Source organism: Ostrinia furnacalis, unplaced genomic scaffold (genome assembly GCF_004193835.3).
Source record: "Ostrinia furnacalis isolate ACB-3 unplaced genomic scaffold, ASM419383v2 OfSCF1246, whole genome shotgun sequence".
NCBI lineage: Eukaryota > Metazoa > Arthropoda > Insecta > Lepidoptera > Crambidae > Ostrinia > Ostrinia furnacalis.
This window is the reverse complement of record NW_021131485.1, coordinates 212,035-232,304: the sequence shown is the minus strand read 5'-3', so window position 1 is coordinate 232,304 and position 20,270 is coordinate 212,035. Positions and strand designations below refer to the sequence as shown.

Here is a 20,270-nt window from a genome sequence, read left to right as displayed (position 1 = left end):
AAACATAATATTTTGGAAAGTGTTTTGTGTATGATGTTTAAATTACTTTCACAATTAAATAACGATTATCAAGATGATATCTTAAAGACATATTATATCACACTAATATTGACACTTTAAAACATACAAACAAAAATATTCGTTAAATTTTATAGCTATCTAGAGCCCTTCTTACCCCCAGAATGGTACATCGCATGGCATTATTCAAAAGCAGACCTTACTAATGCATTTTATGGCTCCGGAAAATTTACGAGGCCCAGGTGAGCGGCAAAACAAAGGTGAGAACCTCATCACACTTGATTTTGATATTAGTTTTATGAGAAATGAACTGAAAAAATACTGCCCAATTTAATAGCAAAAAAGCCCAATTGTGAAGGAAATTTGGAAAATGGTTTTCATTAGCAAACACAATTTCACCTGGTTATGTGTTGGAAAAAGGTTGGGTGTGTATTTTGTAACTTTGGCTGTTTGGTACGACAAATTGAACTGAATTAACTACGTTTAATTGTATGTATCGTTAAGTTATTCAGTTATAATAACTACATACATAAAATTGCAATGCAAGTTTTTCTTCTGGGACTATCGTTAAGGCACACAAAATAGCAATATTTTTCGCAAACAAAAGCTCCACTAATTAGGCAAAAACGCTATCAAAAAGGGGCCCTCGCTTACGTAACACCTCAAAAGCTTTTACGGAAGCATGTTCAGATTTTTATAGCAGTGCCCTAATTGCTTGTTATCTTTCTTTTGGCACCCAAGACTTAAGAAGGCGTTCTATAATCCTTGTATTAAGAGTTATGCGTGGCGAGGGACTCGAGACGTGTTTTCCCCTATTCCAGAGGCCAGCGTCTCGTCCCGCCATCCCGGGGGATTCCATTCCGAAAAACCTCCATAAATATTTCTTACAGTATTTGTATCTTCCTTGGAGTATCGTTAGCACAATGTTGCCCTTTTTTCTTTCGGAGCGAGTTAGCATCTGCTCCCGCGGACTGTACGTTCCGGGATGTTTTATTTTGTTTTAATGAAATCTGCAAATATTTTGACGTGAGGATGGATTTCTTATTTTTGTGTAACTGAAGAAGGTATAGATTTAAATTATATTGTATATCCCACGAGAACATTAAAATACTCAGTCGAAAACGGTTTCCAATTGTTAAGATTAGTAAGCAACCTTTTTATTTTATGCTTATGTATCTTCATACTCGCTTTTCTAATTAAGCTTGAACTAAGCTTTTATTACAAAGCTTATATTAAAAATTTTAGGCATTATTATGCTGTTTTTACTTCGACAGTAATATAATTAGAACTTCACAGATTGTACGAGTATCTTAATGTTATTTACAAACATCTAAACTATTAACCCCAATTTTGTTGTTTAAAGTGATTAACAGAGATATTATGGATACTTAGAAGACGTTTATTTATTTTAGAACAAAATACTTATTTACTATCATATTTACAGATTTTTACATCAAAAGTTTTTACAAGGTTTTCATAAATACTTACGAGCTTTTCATACATTTATAACAACCACAAAAATAGTGCTCAACCTTTAAGGGTAGTGAAAAATTTATTACTGTTATCTATGTATGTGTAACATATGTATATCAAACAGTAAAGTTAGCACATTTGATGCAAGTAGCAAAAATTTTAATCGACGTGCTAATGAAATTGCATGTAGAGGTAGTGCTCTGTAAACGCATTAAACAATGATCAAATTACTATCGTACGCGTTGTAATGAATCCCAATTATAATAAAATGGGTTAGGTGACAAACAAAAGCAGTTTTAATACATTTGCTCCGGCGTCATTACGGTTTATCGCCGCTCCGCGCGGGCCGAAATAAATAGCCGCTATCAAAGAGCGATTACACAGACTGTTCACAAGCTCATAAAAAGACAAACATTACGAAATCTCTGATGTCAAAGAAAAATAAATCGGTAATAAAGTTTAATGCTTCGGCGACAATAACGCTACATCGCCATTCGATGTCCGTTACATAAACGATTTTCACTGGATTGTTCACTGAGTTAGCCCCAAACACGATTGTATGCATTTTTTGCGTAAAACAACCCTTTGTCTAAAATACTCGGTACGCTAGACGGCTGAATACGTAAAATCATTTGAATATTCAAGCGTGAACTAGGACATAATCCATTGAATAAATTACTAAGCAAAATACACTAGGTCTGCTTTTTACTCGCTACAAAATAGCGAGGTGTTCGTTTATCACGTTTATTGAGGCATAAGCTATCCACAACCAGAAACAGGAATGAAGAAATAAAAACTATGTATTATTTTAACTATTATTTAAAATGTTATTTAGATTATTAGTAGGTATATTTGAAGGGTCCTAAGTACCATCATACTAATATTATAAATACGAAAGTAACTCTGTCTGTCTTGCTTTCACGCCTAAACCACCGAAGCGATTTTGATAAAATTTGGCATAGAGATAGTTTGAGTCCCGAAAAAGAATATAGGATAGTTTTTATCCCGGTTTTTGAAACAGGGACTCGCGCGATAAAGTTTTTCTGTGTACTATAATATACCTGCTGGCGCATGATAGTAACTACAGTATTGAAGCATTAATAGTATTTATCTGTGTGATTTGACATCTATATATATAAAAGAAAGTCGTGTTAGTTACTCCACTTATAACTCAAGATCGGCTGAACCGATTTAGCTGAAAATTGTCAGGGAGTTAGTTTAGAGCCAGGAGAAGGACATAGGATACTTTTTATCCCGTTCGAAATAAAAAAGTCTGCTTATTTATTGCCATTAAGGCGGAACAAAGTTCGCCGGGTCAGCTAGTCTATATATGTAAAAGAAAGTCGTGTTAGTTACTCCACTTATAACTCAAGATCGGCTGAACCGATTTAGCTGAAAATTGTCAGGGAGTTAGTTTAGAGCCAGGAGAAGGACATAGGATACTTTTTATCCCGTTCGAAATAAAAAAGTCTGCTTATTTATTGCCATTAAGGCGGAACAAAGTTCGCCGGGTCAGCTAGTTGATGATATTATATCTACAATCATAACCTTATTTATCGAGTGAGTTAGGGTCTGTTAAATTTTGTGATAAGCAAATATCACTACTACATGTAACATGATGCATTGCACAAAGATACAAGTAAAGTTATGAATATAGTTTAAAACTAATTTATGTGCCTACAATTAAATACATACCTACTTATTGTGTAATCTACGAATGAACACTTCCAAAAATTGTTGCTTTAAAACAGTCTCCAACCATAATATCGGTGTTCAAATGCTTCCGACTCTTACACACTTTCACGTTATTGTTTCGAACGCGCCGTATAAATTTTACTGCATATATTTTGAAGGTATCGAAAGTCGAGCTTAATTGTCAATTTACGCCGCTCGCTTTATGTGCTCTGCAAAACATCTGGCCCCTTGATTGCTTACGTTTTTATGCGCACTTAGGAACTTGACGCCGCTCCAGAGGAAAATATACCTGGCCACCTAAATAATGCAATCAGAAAGAGCCGCATTTATTGCTTTATCGTATTTTATATTCAAATCCCAGGCGCTTTGCTTGATCAAGTCCGTTCGTTCAAGAGCAATTTTTATTTTGACGCTGGATTTTAAGAAAGCTGGGTGAAGTGAATTCCGCAACTTCTCGGTGTTTGTGGAGATAAATAACGTTAAATAAAGCAAACAATCAGTAAAAATACGAGTAGGCATTTTTGTTATCTAAATATATTTTCCTAGAAATCTATTCGGCTACAAGACGCTACATAGTAAGGCACTATGCCCTAATCTATGCTCTAATTCACAATGTACTTCTTTCATTATTGTGGCTATAAAAATCAATATAATTAGCGTAGGATAACACATAAACACCTATGAGTTACGGGGCTGATGGGAGCGGTTGATTGTGATCGCATGAACCAACGACTCCTGGGCCCTACCATGGACCGTAAAGGAAAAAAGTTACAATAAAAAACAATCTTTTTTCACCAAAACAAAATAATACCNATATTAAGCCACGTACCCTTTAAATACCATCTTGCTCAATGCTGCTGTCGTGCAGTAGATAAATGTTATGCTGTTATTTAACCAACAATTGAGAAGTAAAATTAATTTTGCCAATCAAATAAGCGTTAATTGATGAGTAAAATACAATCCAAATAAATATAAGCGCCAGTTGGCGCTACGGGCGAGTGAGTATGAGCGCTACGGTATTTGCACACTACAGTATTTATTTACATTTCCATTATGAAAAAGATGATATTATCTAAAGGGCTTATATTAAGGTGGCGACAACTGAATAAGCTCTACATATAGTTCATTATTTCAAACCCACTAGCAAGTGGCGCCTAGTGGTGAGAGTAAGTATTTACTTACAAGCTTACTCTTTGTTATCCCTTAATGTCCCAGTGAGGGACTTCGACTTCGACTATGAACCAGTGTTAGGGGTTATCAGATCCCATTAGTTGATTAGCCTCTTTCCGATCACATTAATGTTCCGATCGCCTCGCAAGCTATACCATAAGCTAAATATTATTACGCCCACTGCCAAGTGTGAGAGTGCTAATTGAAATAATCTTGGCTACTTATTCTAGCAGTTTATGATAGGCTAGCCTAATCTTTAAATGACATTATTTATTTAAGCAACATTGTAGTAGTACTTATACAAAGAATGAAACCATGTCGGATGAGTTTCTGGATTCGAATCCCACTGAATGCAAATATTAGTGTAATAAGCCCGATGATTCATGGCGGTTATAGGAGTAAAATTTATGAGGATTTATGTATGTTTACGCATACATTTATGTATGTTTAATACATAATAATAATTATACAAAAATCATATATTGTTTGTGTGCAAAATAATCTTCTTTTATCGGTTATTCAGATGAATGTTTTGTTCGTTTACTAATTAATTTCTTTGGTAAGCAAAAACAAAGCAGCCCAAGGTCATGTTGAGTCCGAAACTAAAATTTTCTAATAAACGTCCTGTTGAAAGCGAAACCATGTAGCGGGATCCTTCGGGGATTTTCTGAAACCACATTCTAATGGTCAAATGAAAGGTTTGGCCATATACAAGGTTTCAAAATTTAACAGTGTCTGGCAAAGTGGGAGACAAGGTACTTATTCCTTAATTATGTACATAAAGTCTTGTTTTTGTTTCAGAGGGAGGTAATATTTTTAAATTTTTAATTTCATCATTTTATGTGATCCAGCTGGTTTCAAATCAGCAACCAAATGTTGTCTAATCAGCTCGATACAGATGAAAGTTGCATATCTATTCCTTCCTCCATCTGTTAATTTTGTCTGGCGAAAACAATTGCCGTGATTCGGAGTTAGGGCCGGAGCACACGAGGTCTAAACCCCTCTTTACATTCAAGTCGGTACGAGTCCGTAACGTCGTTTAGCCGTGTTCGCCGTGATGCGCTACAACGCGGTTTGAATAGCCCTATGTTAGTTATTCAGCGCGTGACCGCCCGCCGGAGCGCCGCTGCCTCGTAAATCAAACTCGCCATTCGCTTATGCATTATACAATTTTATTTGTGCCAGTACGCTGAATAGGTAATAAACTATGGCTGCGAAATTCGTTGTGCGTTCACCGAAAGCGAGTTGAGAATTTGAAACGCGAAGGTAATCGTTTCAGGTAGCTTTAGAAGCGGATTTTGCGCTATACTCGCAGTAATTTTGGATTCGGAGAATGTTCTCGTGTCAAATTCAAATTAACCCTTTATCCACAATTATGTCTTTAATGTAAATAATATTAAACTGATACAAATAGCTCCTATAAAATATTGGAATAAAGTCACATCACAAGTGTTCAAAAAGTAAATGTAAGCCATCATATTTTCTTCCATGAAAATGCCAAAGCTTCTTACACGTCCAAACACGGCCATTTCGCCGGACACAGCGAGAACCTTTTAGTGCGCGTTTAGTTTTCCAGACTGTCTTCATCTCCCGGCGCGGCGGAGCGGAAAATTCACTGCTACCCTCGTTCCACACGTCGCTGGCTGGCCCGCCCGACGGCTAATCCTTTCAGTAATTTAATTAATACTTGCATGTTATATTTTGCTAAAGGTAATGCATTAGGCGCCAAATTATAATGCAACTTTCAGGAGCTGCAATCGCGAAATGAAACTTCGCTATAAGTTTTCAGTGACTCGCATAAGTATAGATAGAGCCAAGCGTAAAAATCAGCTCTACTTTTTACTGGTTTACTAGAAAACTCTACGTACTTACGTACACTTAAATTAGTATTTCTTGGTTTCTGAATCAAATACCATAGGATTTTGCAGTCACAGTATGAATATTTTGGCTGCTACGAGTACAATAACGTTAAACAAACATTCGGCGACTTAAACAAGATTACCGAAATGTCACAATAAACGGCAAATTTTATCCTGAAGCATTACAAAGCAGATTGCCGATCAGCGTCCATGTTAATGAAATGGAAGTGAAATGATAGTAATTATGAGGGGGCGTTTTTACTGCATTGTCGGCGGGACCGGCGGAATCACCTGGCATTACACCGGCGAATATTTCCGCCGAATGGGCCCATTTGTACTGCCACCAGACATAATAACTTCAGCAATTACGACTGTCAGAATACCCGTAATGTCGCCCTCCGCAGCGGTGGACACAACTGGTAATTGATCAACGAGTAATTAAAATCAATGGTAATGAAAATGCAATGCCCGTCAGTTCCTTGGAAACGCAAATTGTAATTTTTCGTAGCAGTATTTATTTTGACAACCATTCATTAATTTCTGGAATTACATTTCTGAATGACAGTATTCCTTGAAAAAATTCACCAACTCATTCCATCGTGTTGCTACCAGTTCATAAAAACATTCCGTTAAACAATATGCGAAAAATTCGTAATGTTTTCAATTCAAATCGACTAGCCGTAGCATTGCGGTTGGCCCATGCTTCGAAACAAAACAAAGTCGGTCCTATATTGAGTGAGGTTTATACCAAAACTTGCGCCCCGACGCGCCTCGCCCAGCCCTCAGGACACATATACCACTTTGTTCTTTCGCAGAAGTTAAGAAGTTGGTTAACAGATGTTCGGCGTGACTTTTGTCCCCGAGTAAGTCATGTATCCTTGTTACATGTCGGATGTTTTTGGCAAGTCGGATTTTTCTCGTTTTCGTCCTTTATGTATTATTATTTGTCATACATGTAAGAAACTTACCGTCAATGAAGGGTGACTTTGAACTGCGACAGATGGAGAATTTTCTACACAAAAAGCCAATACACTGAGCGAAGAGTAACCAACTACCTAGAAGGAGAAAATGTAAGTAACTCTCTTTATGGCGCAGTCCCTAAAAATGGTACGTAAGCTATGTTTTTATGAAATTAATTCAGTAATGAATACTAGCCAGATGTAGCATTTATACCTTACTTAGAAATTATCTCAGGTCCTAAGAAAATTAAGATAATTGATCTTATCAAAATATTTCCACTTTGTGTCTGGGAATGTACACATCGAAATAAACACTGTGGAGCTTTATCACTACATAGTATAAAATAAAGTCGCTTTCCTATGTCTGTCCCTATGTATGCTTAAATATTTTAAACTAGGCAACGGATTTTGATGCTGTTTTTAATAGATAAGAGTGATTCGAGAGGGATGTTTATATCTATACTTAGCACTCGTACGAAGCCGGGGCGGGACGCTAGTTTAGTTGTAATAAATGCGATTTGGAAATCTGAGTGTTTTCGACTGCACATCTAGATCTACCGAATGCCAGCCTCATGCGATCCAGGCGGTGAGCCCTAGATCCACGCCGACATACTGGCTGGACGTGCTCCGCCGATATTGCGCCGTTTGGACCACGGCTGAGGCCGATCCGCTACACTAATACTTACCCGCCCTGCAATTCAAGGAATCATTGTTAATGTAGGAACGGAGTGAATTACTTTTGATAATAATAATAATATTGTCAAATATTAATATGACAATGTAATAAGATGTTAGAATTGCAAATGTCGACTGTACATCTACCGAATGCCAGCCTCATGCGATCCAGGCGATGAGCCCTAGATTGACGCCGATATACTGGCTGGACGTGCTCCGCCGATATTGCGCCGCTTGGGCCACGTCTGAGGCCGATCCGCTGCACTAATAAACGCCCTACAATTCAAGGAATCATTGTTAATGTAGGAACGGAGTGAATTACTTTTGATTTAACGTAATAGGATGTTAGAATTGCTAAGGCGATTACCTACCTACAAACAACTTGAAAAAATCGAACTGCCTAAGGCGGGAATTGAACCCACGTAAGTACGAGTATATTTATATCCAAGTCCGAATGTTTTCATTGATTCAAAGCTGTACCTTTTTTTCATGCCAAAGTGCACCTTAAATCAATTTTGGGCATTCTACGCGTCACTGAAACAGTCGATAACGGCCCAGTCAAAAACCTAATTAAATGTTTTGTAAAATTTTCTAAAAGCAAAAGTCTACTCGAAAAACTCTCTCGTGTAATGGAAATCGTGCCCGACGACCCCGGGGGCATCGCGGATTCTCCGCACAAAAGGCCCAACAAAAAGGTCCGCCGTCACATGAACATTGTAAAACTCGCCTCGCACTCACGTCTGCACTCGCAAACAAATACCAACTTAGCGGCCACGCGCTTAAGCTTCATTTTGTGTGTCGCATAATTGTTCAGTAACAGTTTTTTCCAATCCGATAATGCGACCTTAGCGTCGGGATCATGGTTTACTACAAATTGTATTAGAGTAGTAGATTTAACTATTTATGCGGTCCACGGCCCGCGGCCGCTAGGGATGCGCTTACGTGACTCGCGCTTTGTTGTCCGTGCAACACGAACTTGCTTTGAATACTCTGCATCATTGACGATATTGTAAACATTAATGTATGTACTTTGTAGTTATGGTGTATCTGTGGAGTTTTGTCTTTCTTTCGTTTAAAAATACCGTGGATGTGATACCATTCATTCAAGACTTTTTATCTATGCTATACAATCTATCCTTGCAATATAATAGAAGTTCTAGTTCCCACTAAATTACTTGAATGAACCGCTAACAGGCGTTGTTAGCACTTTCGTGACCATCAGCAAACTTTAATGAACTGTTACCATTCTTAGTAACTGCACCTACCTACATGAGTTGCTTTTCTTTCAGTTTGGGTGTCTGTAGCGTAACTAAGATGCGTTATCCACTGAAAACGTCAACAGCTGCAGACATCAAGCTCTAAATCTGAAAATCCACTAGAACCTATTAGAACCTATCAAACAATAATTCTTCTTTGCCTTCTTATTTTTCTGATTCTTGAGACAAAACTCTATGTTCACGTTAGCGAAATCTTTAGCCTAACTAACAAGATTTAATCTAAATAACTAATTATCCAGATAAGGTTCTCGACATTAAATACCTACTAATGCAGATAATAACAATCGGAACAAAGCAAAACCCCGCTGCGTGAGATACCACGGCGATATTTTATAAAATCTTAAAACGCCGGAATGAGATGAGCACGCCTCTTTTATCCGCCTGATTATACGAAGGCACGTAGATCGGATTTGATACTGATAATATGAAACTTAGTATTGAATTTTGCTTTTTTAAGCAGAAATACCCGTTTAAACTCTGCAATGCAAAGTGTGTTTTCGTATTTTCTAGTTTAATGAAATGCACCTCGATATAATCGGAATAATACCTGATTTGGATTGATAAAATGAGAAAGTGGAAAGTTTCTGATATTATTGTTCAGCTTATCTGAAATAAAATCTTGGGAATCAGCCTGAATTCTAGAAAATGTCTATGTTTTTTTCTATTTTGACCAAATAAATTGTGCAAACTGAAACGAAAACTCACAATTCTTCTTTCAAACATCAAACCAACTGATTGAACCGTGCTCTCTTTGCCACCTAGCCTTATTTCATCGCAGTTTTCATTAAAATTCAAAGCATTATACTTGTATGTTACTTGTACGTGCGGGGTACGGATGCGTGCAATATAAAAATGTCGACGGAAAGCTTTTACGGCCGCTTATTTCTACTGGGAACTATAAGCGAGCTTACAATACGAGGATTCTACTCGTTATACAGTTCAGAATTAATGTTTACTGCTGAATAAAATTACTTGTTAGGTTAAGTACGATGTGGTTTACATTTAGCCTTTTTGTTTCGAGTAGCAAAGTGACTATGAATGGTAATATCAATTGTTTCGGGGAGTACATTTGGTAATTAAGGTAATATTTGTAACAAGCTCTAATGAATAGTGAAACAATACACCAAAATATGATAGCTGAAATTAACATCTTTTTATATTTTACATACGTTTTCAGAGCTTACAAACATTTTACTTTTTATTTATTTAAAACTACATAATAGTTAAAGGACATTGTCAGAAACCGCCTTAGATTCCTGGGCACAGCAGTAAAGTATCAAAATTAATCTCTTACTTTTTGAATACTTAAATATTAATTAGATTGTAACGGACACTTGAGGATTAAAAAATTAAATAATAAAAGTATTTTATATGTATTCCATAATACTGGGTGGCGCAAAAGTACTGGCACTAAAGAAAATACTTTTTTTTTTATATGACATTTTCTGTCATTTTGTTGTTGAAAATTGTGTAGTGAACAAATGTAAAATACACTGAAAATAAACATGGACCGTTTTACTCCCCAAGAACGTGGAATAATTGTGTCAATGTTCTTACGGACGCTTTTCCAGGCCGAGTTATCTCTCGTTTTGGCGATTTGCCTTGGCCTGCAAGATCACCCGATCTGACCAGTCCAGACTTCTTTCTTTGGGGTTTTTTGAAATCTCGGGTGTATGTGAACAAGCCACAGACTCTCGCAGCTCTAAAAGAAAACATTCGTCAAGAAATAACGAACATATCGCAGGAAGTGTTACGGCAAGTTATGCAAAATGTCATAAATAGGGCTCAAATGTGTATCAACTCTGGAGGTCACCATTTAAAAGACATCATCTTTAAATCCTAATGGTACGAAATTTAATGGCACAAATATACATTTAAAAAAACCTAAATCTAGTTTTCTAATTTAGAAAAAATGTTATAGCTGAACCAAATAGGGTCTTTACTTTTGCGCCACCCAGTATGTAACTGAAGAAATTAAAACCAGACATCGTTCAGATGTGCGTTCAAAAGACCTGAGATTTTAAAAAAATCCCACGTTTGTGTTTTTAAACAGTAAGCGAAAAAAAAAGTGACTTGAAAATGGAATACAAAATGATAAGGTATGGTAAATGATAAATCTTTATCAATGAAGAAGCAGAAGTTCAATTTCATGACGTATCCTCCATCTAGGCTAGTTTCCATCGTCACTCAAAGTTTGAATGCGGTCTCAAATTTGGGTTTAATTGAGGTATTTTTTGGGTGAGAGGCATAAGAACTAATGCCGTTTTATATCAAAAATTCTTACTTAGAGGTACTCAACCAGGTACAAAGTATTTCCTTGTATGTTAGTCTGCCACTCTTTAGTATCTCCCGATATCCCCGCTTCGGCTCCCCTACTAACCATTCTAACCATTGTACACAGATAATATCTTACATGCAGCTTTTCATGTTACTACGTCACATTTTCAAAATCCGCGCGGAAAATCGCTCCTAGCGGAAGAGCGCACTTTGAGCTTGAATATTTCAGTCATTTTTAAAGATATCAAAAAAGTAAAAATACAGTATTCATTCTAATTTTTCGTAGTTTTTTTTTGCATCTTCAACAAAAATTGTGCGCCATGTCCATTGTCTCTCTTATATGAATAAAAGTTGGATTTGTTATTTTACCCATCAGGATGACTCTTCCATGACAGGACCTTCTCCACGTGTGTGACTCCTGACCTGAACTGACGCCTGCATTTAGGTCTGAAAAAATATTTGGATATAATAAAATCCTCATTTTCTGACGTTGCGATATAATTACCCATTTAGTCTGAAGATGTCATGTTGTAAAAAGAAATGGGACGTACACAAAATCACAAAGAAAGCTATATTATTTCAGATGAAATTAATAAAAACGTACTCTATATCCTTATAGATAGCGCAAGAGATGAACTGTCGGTTCTTAAAGACGCTGGTATACAGGAAAGGCCCGTAGCACTTGTTGCTCCTCTCTTTGACTAAGCAGGCAGAGATGATCCCGATGACGATGGAATTGACCCCGTTGCCGTAGACGAGGGGCCCTCCGTGGTCGTTCTAGAAAGAGATTAGGATTATTAGACTGAAGATTTAAGAAACCATAAAAACACATGTGCCCTAAGCTAGCAGCGCTTTGAGCCGCGGACCAATGTCCAATTTTAGGACAATTACTCGCGGCTTCGTGTCAATGGCTCCGGGGGACACTGTTGGGATTTAGAGGGTAGGCCCCTGGCTGGGAGAGTCTCACATAGCCAACTAACCGATACCAGTGGGATGAGTGTGAGTTTACATAAAACGCGCTCAATAGTGAGCGCGTTTTATTACCTCACAGAATAAGTTTTATTACCTCACAGAATCCTCCATCAGGCTGTGAAGTGTACCTCCTCCCTCCAGCAACGATTGACGTATTCCCACTAGTTTCATTGTGGTAAGCGGAGTGCAGTCTCAGATTGGTGGGGATCTTCTCCGTTCTTAAGACGTGGGCATCACGACGCATGTCCTCCTCGTCCGAGTAGTTTATGTCTTGGCAGTCTACGTATTTTTCCTGTGAAATAAACGTAACATTTGTGAAACACGAAATAGTGAAGAGCTATTTTGGTCAGATTCTTACATAGCCACATACAGAATGTTAACCAATTCTGACAAATTACTACTGAATAGTAGCCCAGTGAAAATCAAAAGTGATCTTTGAAGGATTGTACAAGTATTACAGCAAGAATAATATTGGAACAGAAAGAACACTAACGACGAAAAGACTAAGTAAGAACTGAATAACTAGAAGACAAATAACCAAGATGTAAGAGAAAATAAGTACAAAACGTTGATTGTAAAAGGGCGGAGGTCCGTTGCACTTTTTTTTTTTATGCATAACAAGGCAGGTATTTGACCACAATCGCACCTGATGTTAAGTGGGATGCAGTCTAGGATGGTACATATCTGCCCTGTAAATGCTTATTCACTCTCGCCTTGAAGATTACACTTACATTACAGATCTCAGACATAGTCTGACCGATGTCCTTGGTGCAGATCATGTAGTTGTCAATGATGTTGTGGTAGCGAGCTCCCCAACGCCTCTTGCATTTGGTCTTTGTGATGATCTCTACATGAGCTTCTAGAAGATTCTGCTGGTTCTCCTTTCTTCTGTTTACCCACTAGAATTATAGCAATATTTTTGTTACCAGTTCTTTAAAACAAATGCACTGATCTTGTATTTATTGAAAACATCTTACTTATTTAACTTATTTGTCCCCGTCTAGCTGATAAAGTTAATTTATTAATTATTATAGTGATATCATTGATACTTACGTCGTTATACCTAGACGTAGTACCCCACCCAGCAATGGACACAATAGTGCCAGGGTTCTCCAAAGTCTGGCTCTGGTTGTTATAGCAAATCGGCTTCGGGACGAAGTCACACCCTCTGATCCTCCTGGTGAAGTCAAACCCATCTTCCACTTTGACCACAGCTATGTCGTTGTTCATCCATCTGATGTTGTCATTTTCATGACCATCGAAGACGTAATCTGGTAATTTTGCGATAGTGAGACCATGATTTTTAAAAAATGTTGCGTGAATAAGTTTAACTACCAACGTGATGTCCATTTCGATTGTAATTATCCTTAAACGGTTTGAATTTAACTTACTTTTAGGGACGCACTTCCAAATAGCTTTTTTTGCTCCATTCTTAATACAGGGATTGTTATATCGGTCATCTTCATCTGCATACCTAGCAATTTATGATAACTTTATTACTATAAATCTTTCTGCCGTATGTAGCAAATTCTAGAAGTTGGAAGACTATTTAGTAAACATTCTCAATTTTCCTGATTCTAACTTACTTGTACGTGCCAGAAACAACATAAAAGTGTTCAGCATCTTCTATACAAGCGGCAGAAGTGAGAATGTACTCCTCGTGGATGATGACGCCACCACACAGCCAAGTGCGGTAGTTTGGCTGCTTCTTGTTACTTCTTGGCAGTTTAAGGTATACCTGATGATACGCAAATTATATGGGACTTCGTTACCATAATTTGTAGTTTGAGCAAAGAGTTACTACATTCTTAATTTCTTGTAGTTGTACAATACTTGCCATGTAAGGTCGACTATCAGTAACTTCATCTCCGTTTATAATTCTTCTCGTTTCATTTAATATGGATTCAACTTGCTTTGGTAGTTCAGTAGCTACTTCTATAGCTTCTATGTCTGTAAAAAATGTGTTAACTATTCTTACATTTCTAAAGTTTATCAAAGCTGTTCATATAAAATTAATATAAAAAGCATCATTGCATTAGATTCTACTAATTTTTTGCTGTAATAATGTAACAAAGCCAAAACAATAAAAGAAATTCATATCAAACCTGAAAAGTATAAAATAATAGAAATCACAAGATAAATACACTTCATGTTGATTCGTTATTACAATACAGAAGGACGTAGAAATAGTTGAAATCACTAATCAGAAACAATTTCACGGAGGATGCAAACATTAAAAAGTTATTTAGATACGAAAGCTTCAAGGAAATTATGTAAGCACAGTCATGGAATACTACTCTCATTAAAATGTTTTTCCTTACAACCTATGCATTTTCTTTCAATGAAGTTATTACAAGTTACCTAATTAAAACGAAAATAAGTTGCTTTTTCCCCAATACCTACTATTGATAGAACTTCTATCTTTTTTCATCACATACATAAATTCTATTTCCAAATTGAATTGGTAGGTCCTAGACATTTCCATTTGTTTAGTCTTGATAATTTTGCGTGAAGTGAGAGAGAACAATTTATTATGTTTCATGTAGGTAGGGATGCGTCTCTCTATAGCGTCATCGTCTGTTTCATTTATGGAGTTGAGTAATAATTTGATACTGAGTGCATATTAATTAAGCTATGTTATTTGAAATTCATTTTTGGTTTGTCAGTGATTCAAGCCTAGTTACCCAAACTACACACTTAATAAACTCAACTTCAAGCGATTGATTGCTTTAACATCAGAAAATGTTTTCATTGGGAATGAAATAATAAAAATGTAAATTTTATTAGAGTTTATTATACATTCGTAGTATTCGCTTTAGTACTTGTCTCCTCAGGTTGTCCTGTAAACGCTCTGACTATAACCCCTTCATGCTGTTCTGCTTTATCCAAAGCTACCTTCTGCAAATGACCTTCATTCGTTGAATTTCCTTCAGATTGTTTGCGCCTCATTTTAGCTATCTCATTCTTCGATGGCCTTTAAAACATCAATATCACTATTAGTTCTTGTTCAACATTGTTTTATTATCTATGCATTAGAAACTAATATAGAAAATTCGACTTAATGATCCTTAATTCCTTACCCATCAGGGTGATCCACCCAACTCATCTCAACTTCTGTATGTGTTATACTCGATCGGAACAATTTGTTGCAGTCTTGCCTGGAAAGAAATTGATTTAATCATGGAGTCTTTCACTTACCTACATTATTAAACGTTTTGAATAATTCTTACGCAACGTCCTTATAAATGGCACAGTTGATGAGCACCCGGTTTTTATAGACGCTAGTGTATAGGAAAGGTCCGTAGCACTTGTTAGTCCGCTCTTTGACGAGGCAAGCGGAGATGATACCAATAACTACAGAGTTTACGCCATCGCCGTATACTAAAGGCCCTCCGTGGTCATTCTACAATTCAAATTCAAAATTATTTTTATGACAAAGATAAGTTTCATATATCGAATAGTTGAGTAGAAAAGCAAATAACCTCACAGAAACCTCCACTGCCAGGCCCGGCCTGCCGTCTAGAGGAGTCGTTATGAGCAGAATGTAGGACTAAGTTTGTAGGGGCTAAAACTCGTCGTGCATCTTCGCCAGATTCCTCTGAGTACATTATATCGGTGCAATCCACATATTTCTCCTAAAATCATTAGGTTTCCTTAATGAAATAGTTGCCAAATGAGCTGATATACGCACCCTTATTAACCTTACATACCGCACAAATCTCGCTCAAGTCTGGGACAAGATCCTTTGAACAGATCATGTAGTTATCGATGATGTTGTGATATCGGCGACCCCATCGACGTTTGCAGCGGTTCTTTGATATTATACGGACTGTCGTATCTAGAAGGTCTTGTTGAGGACTTGACCACTGAAAACCAACATATTATTATCTTACTAACCATCAAATTCACCCAGTAGTTATACTAAAGAAGTTACCGTCTTCTTGATCTAAATGAAAAATAGAATTTGTATCTCGATGAAAATAGAAACATACATCATTATACTTCTCAGTGCTTCCCCATCCAGCAATTGAAGCAACAGTGCCAGGGTTCTCCAGTTTAGAACTTTCGTTGTTATAGCATATTGGTCGCGGGATGAAATCGCAGCCTCTGACGCGTCGGGTGAAGTCGAATTCATCTTCTACTTTAACGACGGCGATATCGTTGTTCATCCATCTGATGTTGTCGTTTTCGTGACCGTCAAAAACGTAATCTGAAATTATACGAATCAATAGATTATCTGTTTGCCTCTTTATTTGTACCGAAGAATTAGCAGTATGCATATGCGCCTAGTAATAAGTGAATCAGTTTTTCAAATCAAATAAAGAATCAAGACATAAACTTACTTCTTGGAATACATTTCCATATTGCTTTCTTTGCTCCATTTTTGATACACGCATTGCTATAGCGATCGTCTCTTTCATTGTGTCTGTAGAAAAAATCCAATTATTTTTTTCAATCTTTCTCAAAAAAGTAGGAATTTGTAAAACTTTTTAGTTGTTGTTTACCTATAAGTTCCAGAAACAACATAGAAATGCTTAGCGTCTTCAATGCAGGCTGCTGACGTCAGAATGTACTCTTCATGTACGATTACCCCTCCACAGAGCCAGCGACGGTAGTCTTTGTATTTCGGATTGTTAGCGGGTAGTTTTAGATACACCTAGAGTTATTTAAACATAATGTATTAGTTTTGGTTTAAAGGAACGAGTACAGTGCCTTGATTAAACGGTTCATTGAAGCCATCATAATGTAGAAGACAGTACTAAAGTAAAAAGGTTCTAAGGTAAGATATTCAGGCAGAATATAAGAATGGGAAAAAAGTTAGAGAGAAAAAATAGACCAGAGTTTTTCGGACCTAGTCTAGACAAGAATATACAAAAAAACTTTAATAGCCTACCATATAGGGCCTGTTGTGATGAACCTCTGATCCAACTATGATCCGTCGACTGTTGTTCAGAAGTTGCTTCACATCGGTATAGTTTGTGTTCTTCAAAATGTCCTGAACTTTTGGAGGAATCGTGGTCGCAACATCTATTGCAAGGATTCCTAGAAAATAAATGAAATAATAATAAGTCCATAACTATTAATAGTGCTTAAACTTAAATATTTCAAATACGGAGTAATCAATGTAAGTAATAAGAGCGAAGATGTTAATGCTAAGGCAAATATCGTCAAAGATTTCAAAAAATGTGTAAACTAACCTGAAATAAAGCATGTTCCATATAAAATTACAGTCAAGGTTACATATTCAGTAAAAAATGTAATCATCGTATCACATGTGTACAAAACAACTGAATGAAATCAATTTGTAATTAATATTTTAGGTACAATTTCACGGTGACCGCTACAGTTGATTGTACGGAAGCCATTATTTTGTCTGCCCATTCACAAAATGCTTCCTTGACTGATATTGGTTATTTAAAACCATAGTCTCTAAATTTTTCTAATAACTAGGTACTCTTCACGAACAAAATAATATCTAAATTTACCCAACATCTCATTATGCGCATAGCAATTCTCTCTCTTAATAAGAGTAAAATTCTGACCTACTTAATGCTAGAAATCTAACCTTTATACCTTTGTTAATATTATATGAGCAACTTTAAAAATTACTTAAAATCGATACCTACCAATTCAAATCATCATTTTCGTGGCGTCGATCCTAATATTGATGACCTAGCTGATAATGTAAATGATATATTCTTCCTATTCTGTGATAGTCCTACATTTTTTTGGAAGTGGTATGATTCAATTATCTTTGTAAATAAAATTTCCCTCTGCCTAAAATATAATACCTAATGACTCTCAACTCGTAAATTTATTTAAACACTATTAGTTACTTCCTTGGACATCTAAGACAATGCATCCTAAGAGAAGATGATAGGGTCAACAAATCAAAACAGTTTGTGTACATTTTAAAGGTTTATTAAAAAGTTTATGAATGGTCACGCAGTCTGACTACTTGGCTTTTAGCGTGTCCTGTTACATTGGTGGGCTTTGGAACGTTGCGAGGACTACCATTTGCTGGCTTTGGAGCGTTGCGAAGGCTATTATTAGCTGGCTTCATCTCGTTGAATGGCGATACACTAAAATTAAGAGCTAATTAGTGTTATAAATAAGATAAAGTATCTAAAACATTATAATAATTATAACAATGCTTATTAAGATTCAACGATGGCTTAACAGACACAGTTGAAAGCCATATAAATATTTATTCCAACAGAGAAAATCTACGTCATTGCGCAGTAAACAATTTCGTGCCATATATAATTTATCGTATAACTGTTAGGCATCATAGTCGTAGAATAATAAACAGGGACATAAACTCCTTACCCTTCTGATTGTCGTGGCCAATTTAACACTGTTTCAATGATCTGCGTCTTGGTGGACCTCAGAAGTCTTCTACATGTGGCTCTGAAAATTTACATTTTTCTTTAAAAAAATATTCATTTCAGCCAAAAGTCTCGATTAATGAGAAATTGCAATGGTAGGAATGAATTAGGGATAGAATTCTTATCCCGTTTAAGCTTAGGTTCTAAATAACTATGAAGATGAGCAGTTGATCAAAAACCTTTTCTTGCAAACGCATAGAAGGAAATGTTTATAGTATCAATTAGTGACTGAAGTCTTTGGTCAGTCATTCTTTACGTACCAATCTACTACACACTACAATATTAGACACTAAATCACAAGTCCTTATGAATGGTGCAATTGAACAGATTCTTCTTCATTCAGACGTAAACGAAAGGCCTAACTTAGTATTGGTGGCTCAAGTCTTTGGTTAGGCAGTTGAGAATGCATTTCGTGATTTGACTTCAAACTTAAATATTAAAATAGAGGCTACAATACCCCATCTCCTTATCAATGGCGCAGTTGATCAGGTGCCGGTTCTTCCACACGCTGGTATACAGGAAGGGCCCGTAGCACTTGTGGCTGAGATCCTCAGACGTAAAGGAAATACCTACTTACTTACCTCTAGTATTGATGACTCAAGAAGTTGGATATGCTGTTTAAGGTGACTGGACTTTGCGATGCGACTACATAAGTAAAAGAGGCTACAATACCCCATCTCCTTATCAATGGCGCAGTTGATCAGGTGCCGGTTCTTCCACACGCTGGTATACAGGAAGGGCCCGTAGCACTTGTGGCTGAGGTCTTTGGTGAGGCAGGCCGATATGATGCCTACGACTACGGTGCTCTTGCCTTGGCCTACCACGAGGGGGCCGCCGTGGTCGTTCTAGTGAGATTGGAATTTAATTGTGATTATGAGACTGAAGTACATTGGTTGTCAATTTTAAATTGCAAATTGGTTTGCTATATTTCTGTATATTGAGATAGAACGTAGTGAGAAATAAGAATATTTTTAGGAAGTGAATTGCAGAAGTCAAAAGTAAAAGAAAATCGGGGATAATGCAGGCAGGGCGTACATATCGTATATAAATAAATAACTTTGTGTAGGAAAGATTCTTTGAACTGAAAATGATATATCTCTATAAGAGCTACTATAGGAGCCGCTCGACGGAAACTACTCCAAAGTCAACGCCTTGCATTGATTTTTCTTTGCAAAGCTTACAGAACTGTGAGCACGGAGGCTCTGCCAGTCCTGGCTGGTGTACTGCCGGTCGACTTAGAGGTACAAAAGCGTGCGGCTATGTACTTCACATCAAGGGAAAATATAACCTCCGATTTCTTAAATAGCCGCGATCGTTCTAAAATAAGTCGATTATTTGATTCCCGAGAAGTCGTTGAAGAAGATCTACTTAATGAATGGCAAAAACGATGGGATACGTCAGTCAAAGGACGTCACTTATACAACGTGTCCCAAAATTCAAGGATAAGCCGGCGCCGCAGGGTGGACCTAGTCATGACTGCTTTAGGAAAAATAAGAAAAAAAATCT

At 36.8% G+C, this 20,270-nt stretch overlaps 2 protein-coding genes across 2 annotated transcripts; both read right to left on the bottom strand.

Moving 5' to 3' along the window:
* Positions 1-11,768: 11,768 nt before the first annotated feature.
* On the bottom strand, positions 11,769-14,526 carry LOC114352096 (uncharacterized). The gene is made up of 8 exons (XM_028303556.1): positions 14,520-14,526; positions 14,213-14,373; positions 13,962-14,113; positions 13,429-13,849; positions 13,107-13,274; positions 12,470-12,667; positions 12,008-12,180; positions 11,769-11,850 (listed from the first exon to the last, which is right to left on the bottom strand). The coding sequence occupies exons 1-8, from the start codon at positions 14,524-14,526 to the stop codon at positions 11,769-11,771; spliced, it is 1,362 nt and encodes a 453-aa protein (XP_028159357.1).
* A 632-nt stretch (positions 14,527-15,158) lies between these two features.
* LOC114352095 (uncharacterized) lies at positions 15,159-18,439 on the bottom strand. The gene is made up of 10 exons (XM_028303555.1): positions 18,322-18,439; positions 17,270-17,418; positions 16,881-17,032; positions 16,719-16,801; positions 16,368-16,585; positions 16,086-16,241; positions 15,858-16,010; positions 15,606-15,778; positions 15,456-15,533; positions 15,159-15,349 (listed from the first exon to the last, which is right to left on the bottom strand). Exons 1-10 carry the CDS (start codon positions 18,437-18,439, stop codon positions 15,169-15,171), a joined length of 1,461 nt encoding a protein of 486 aa, XP_028159356.1. The 3' UTR covers positions 15,159-15,168.
* Positions 18,440-20,270: the final 1,831 nt, after the last annotated feature.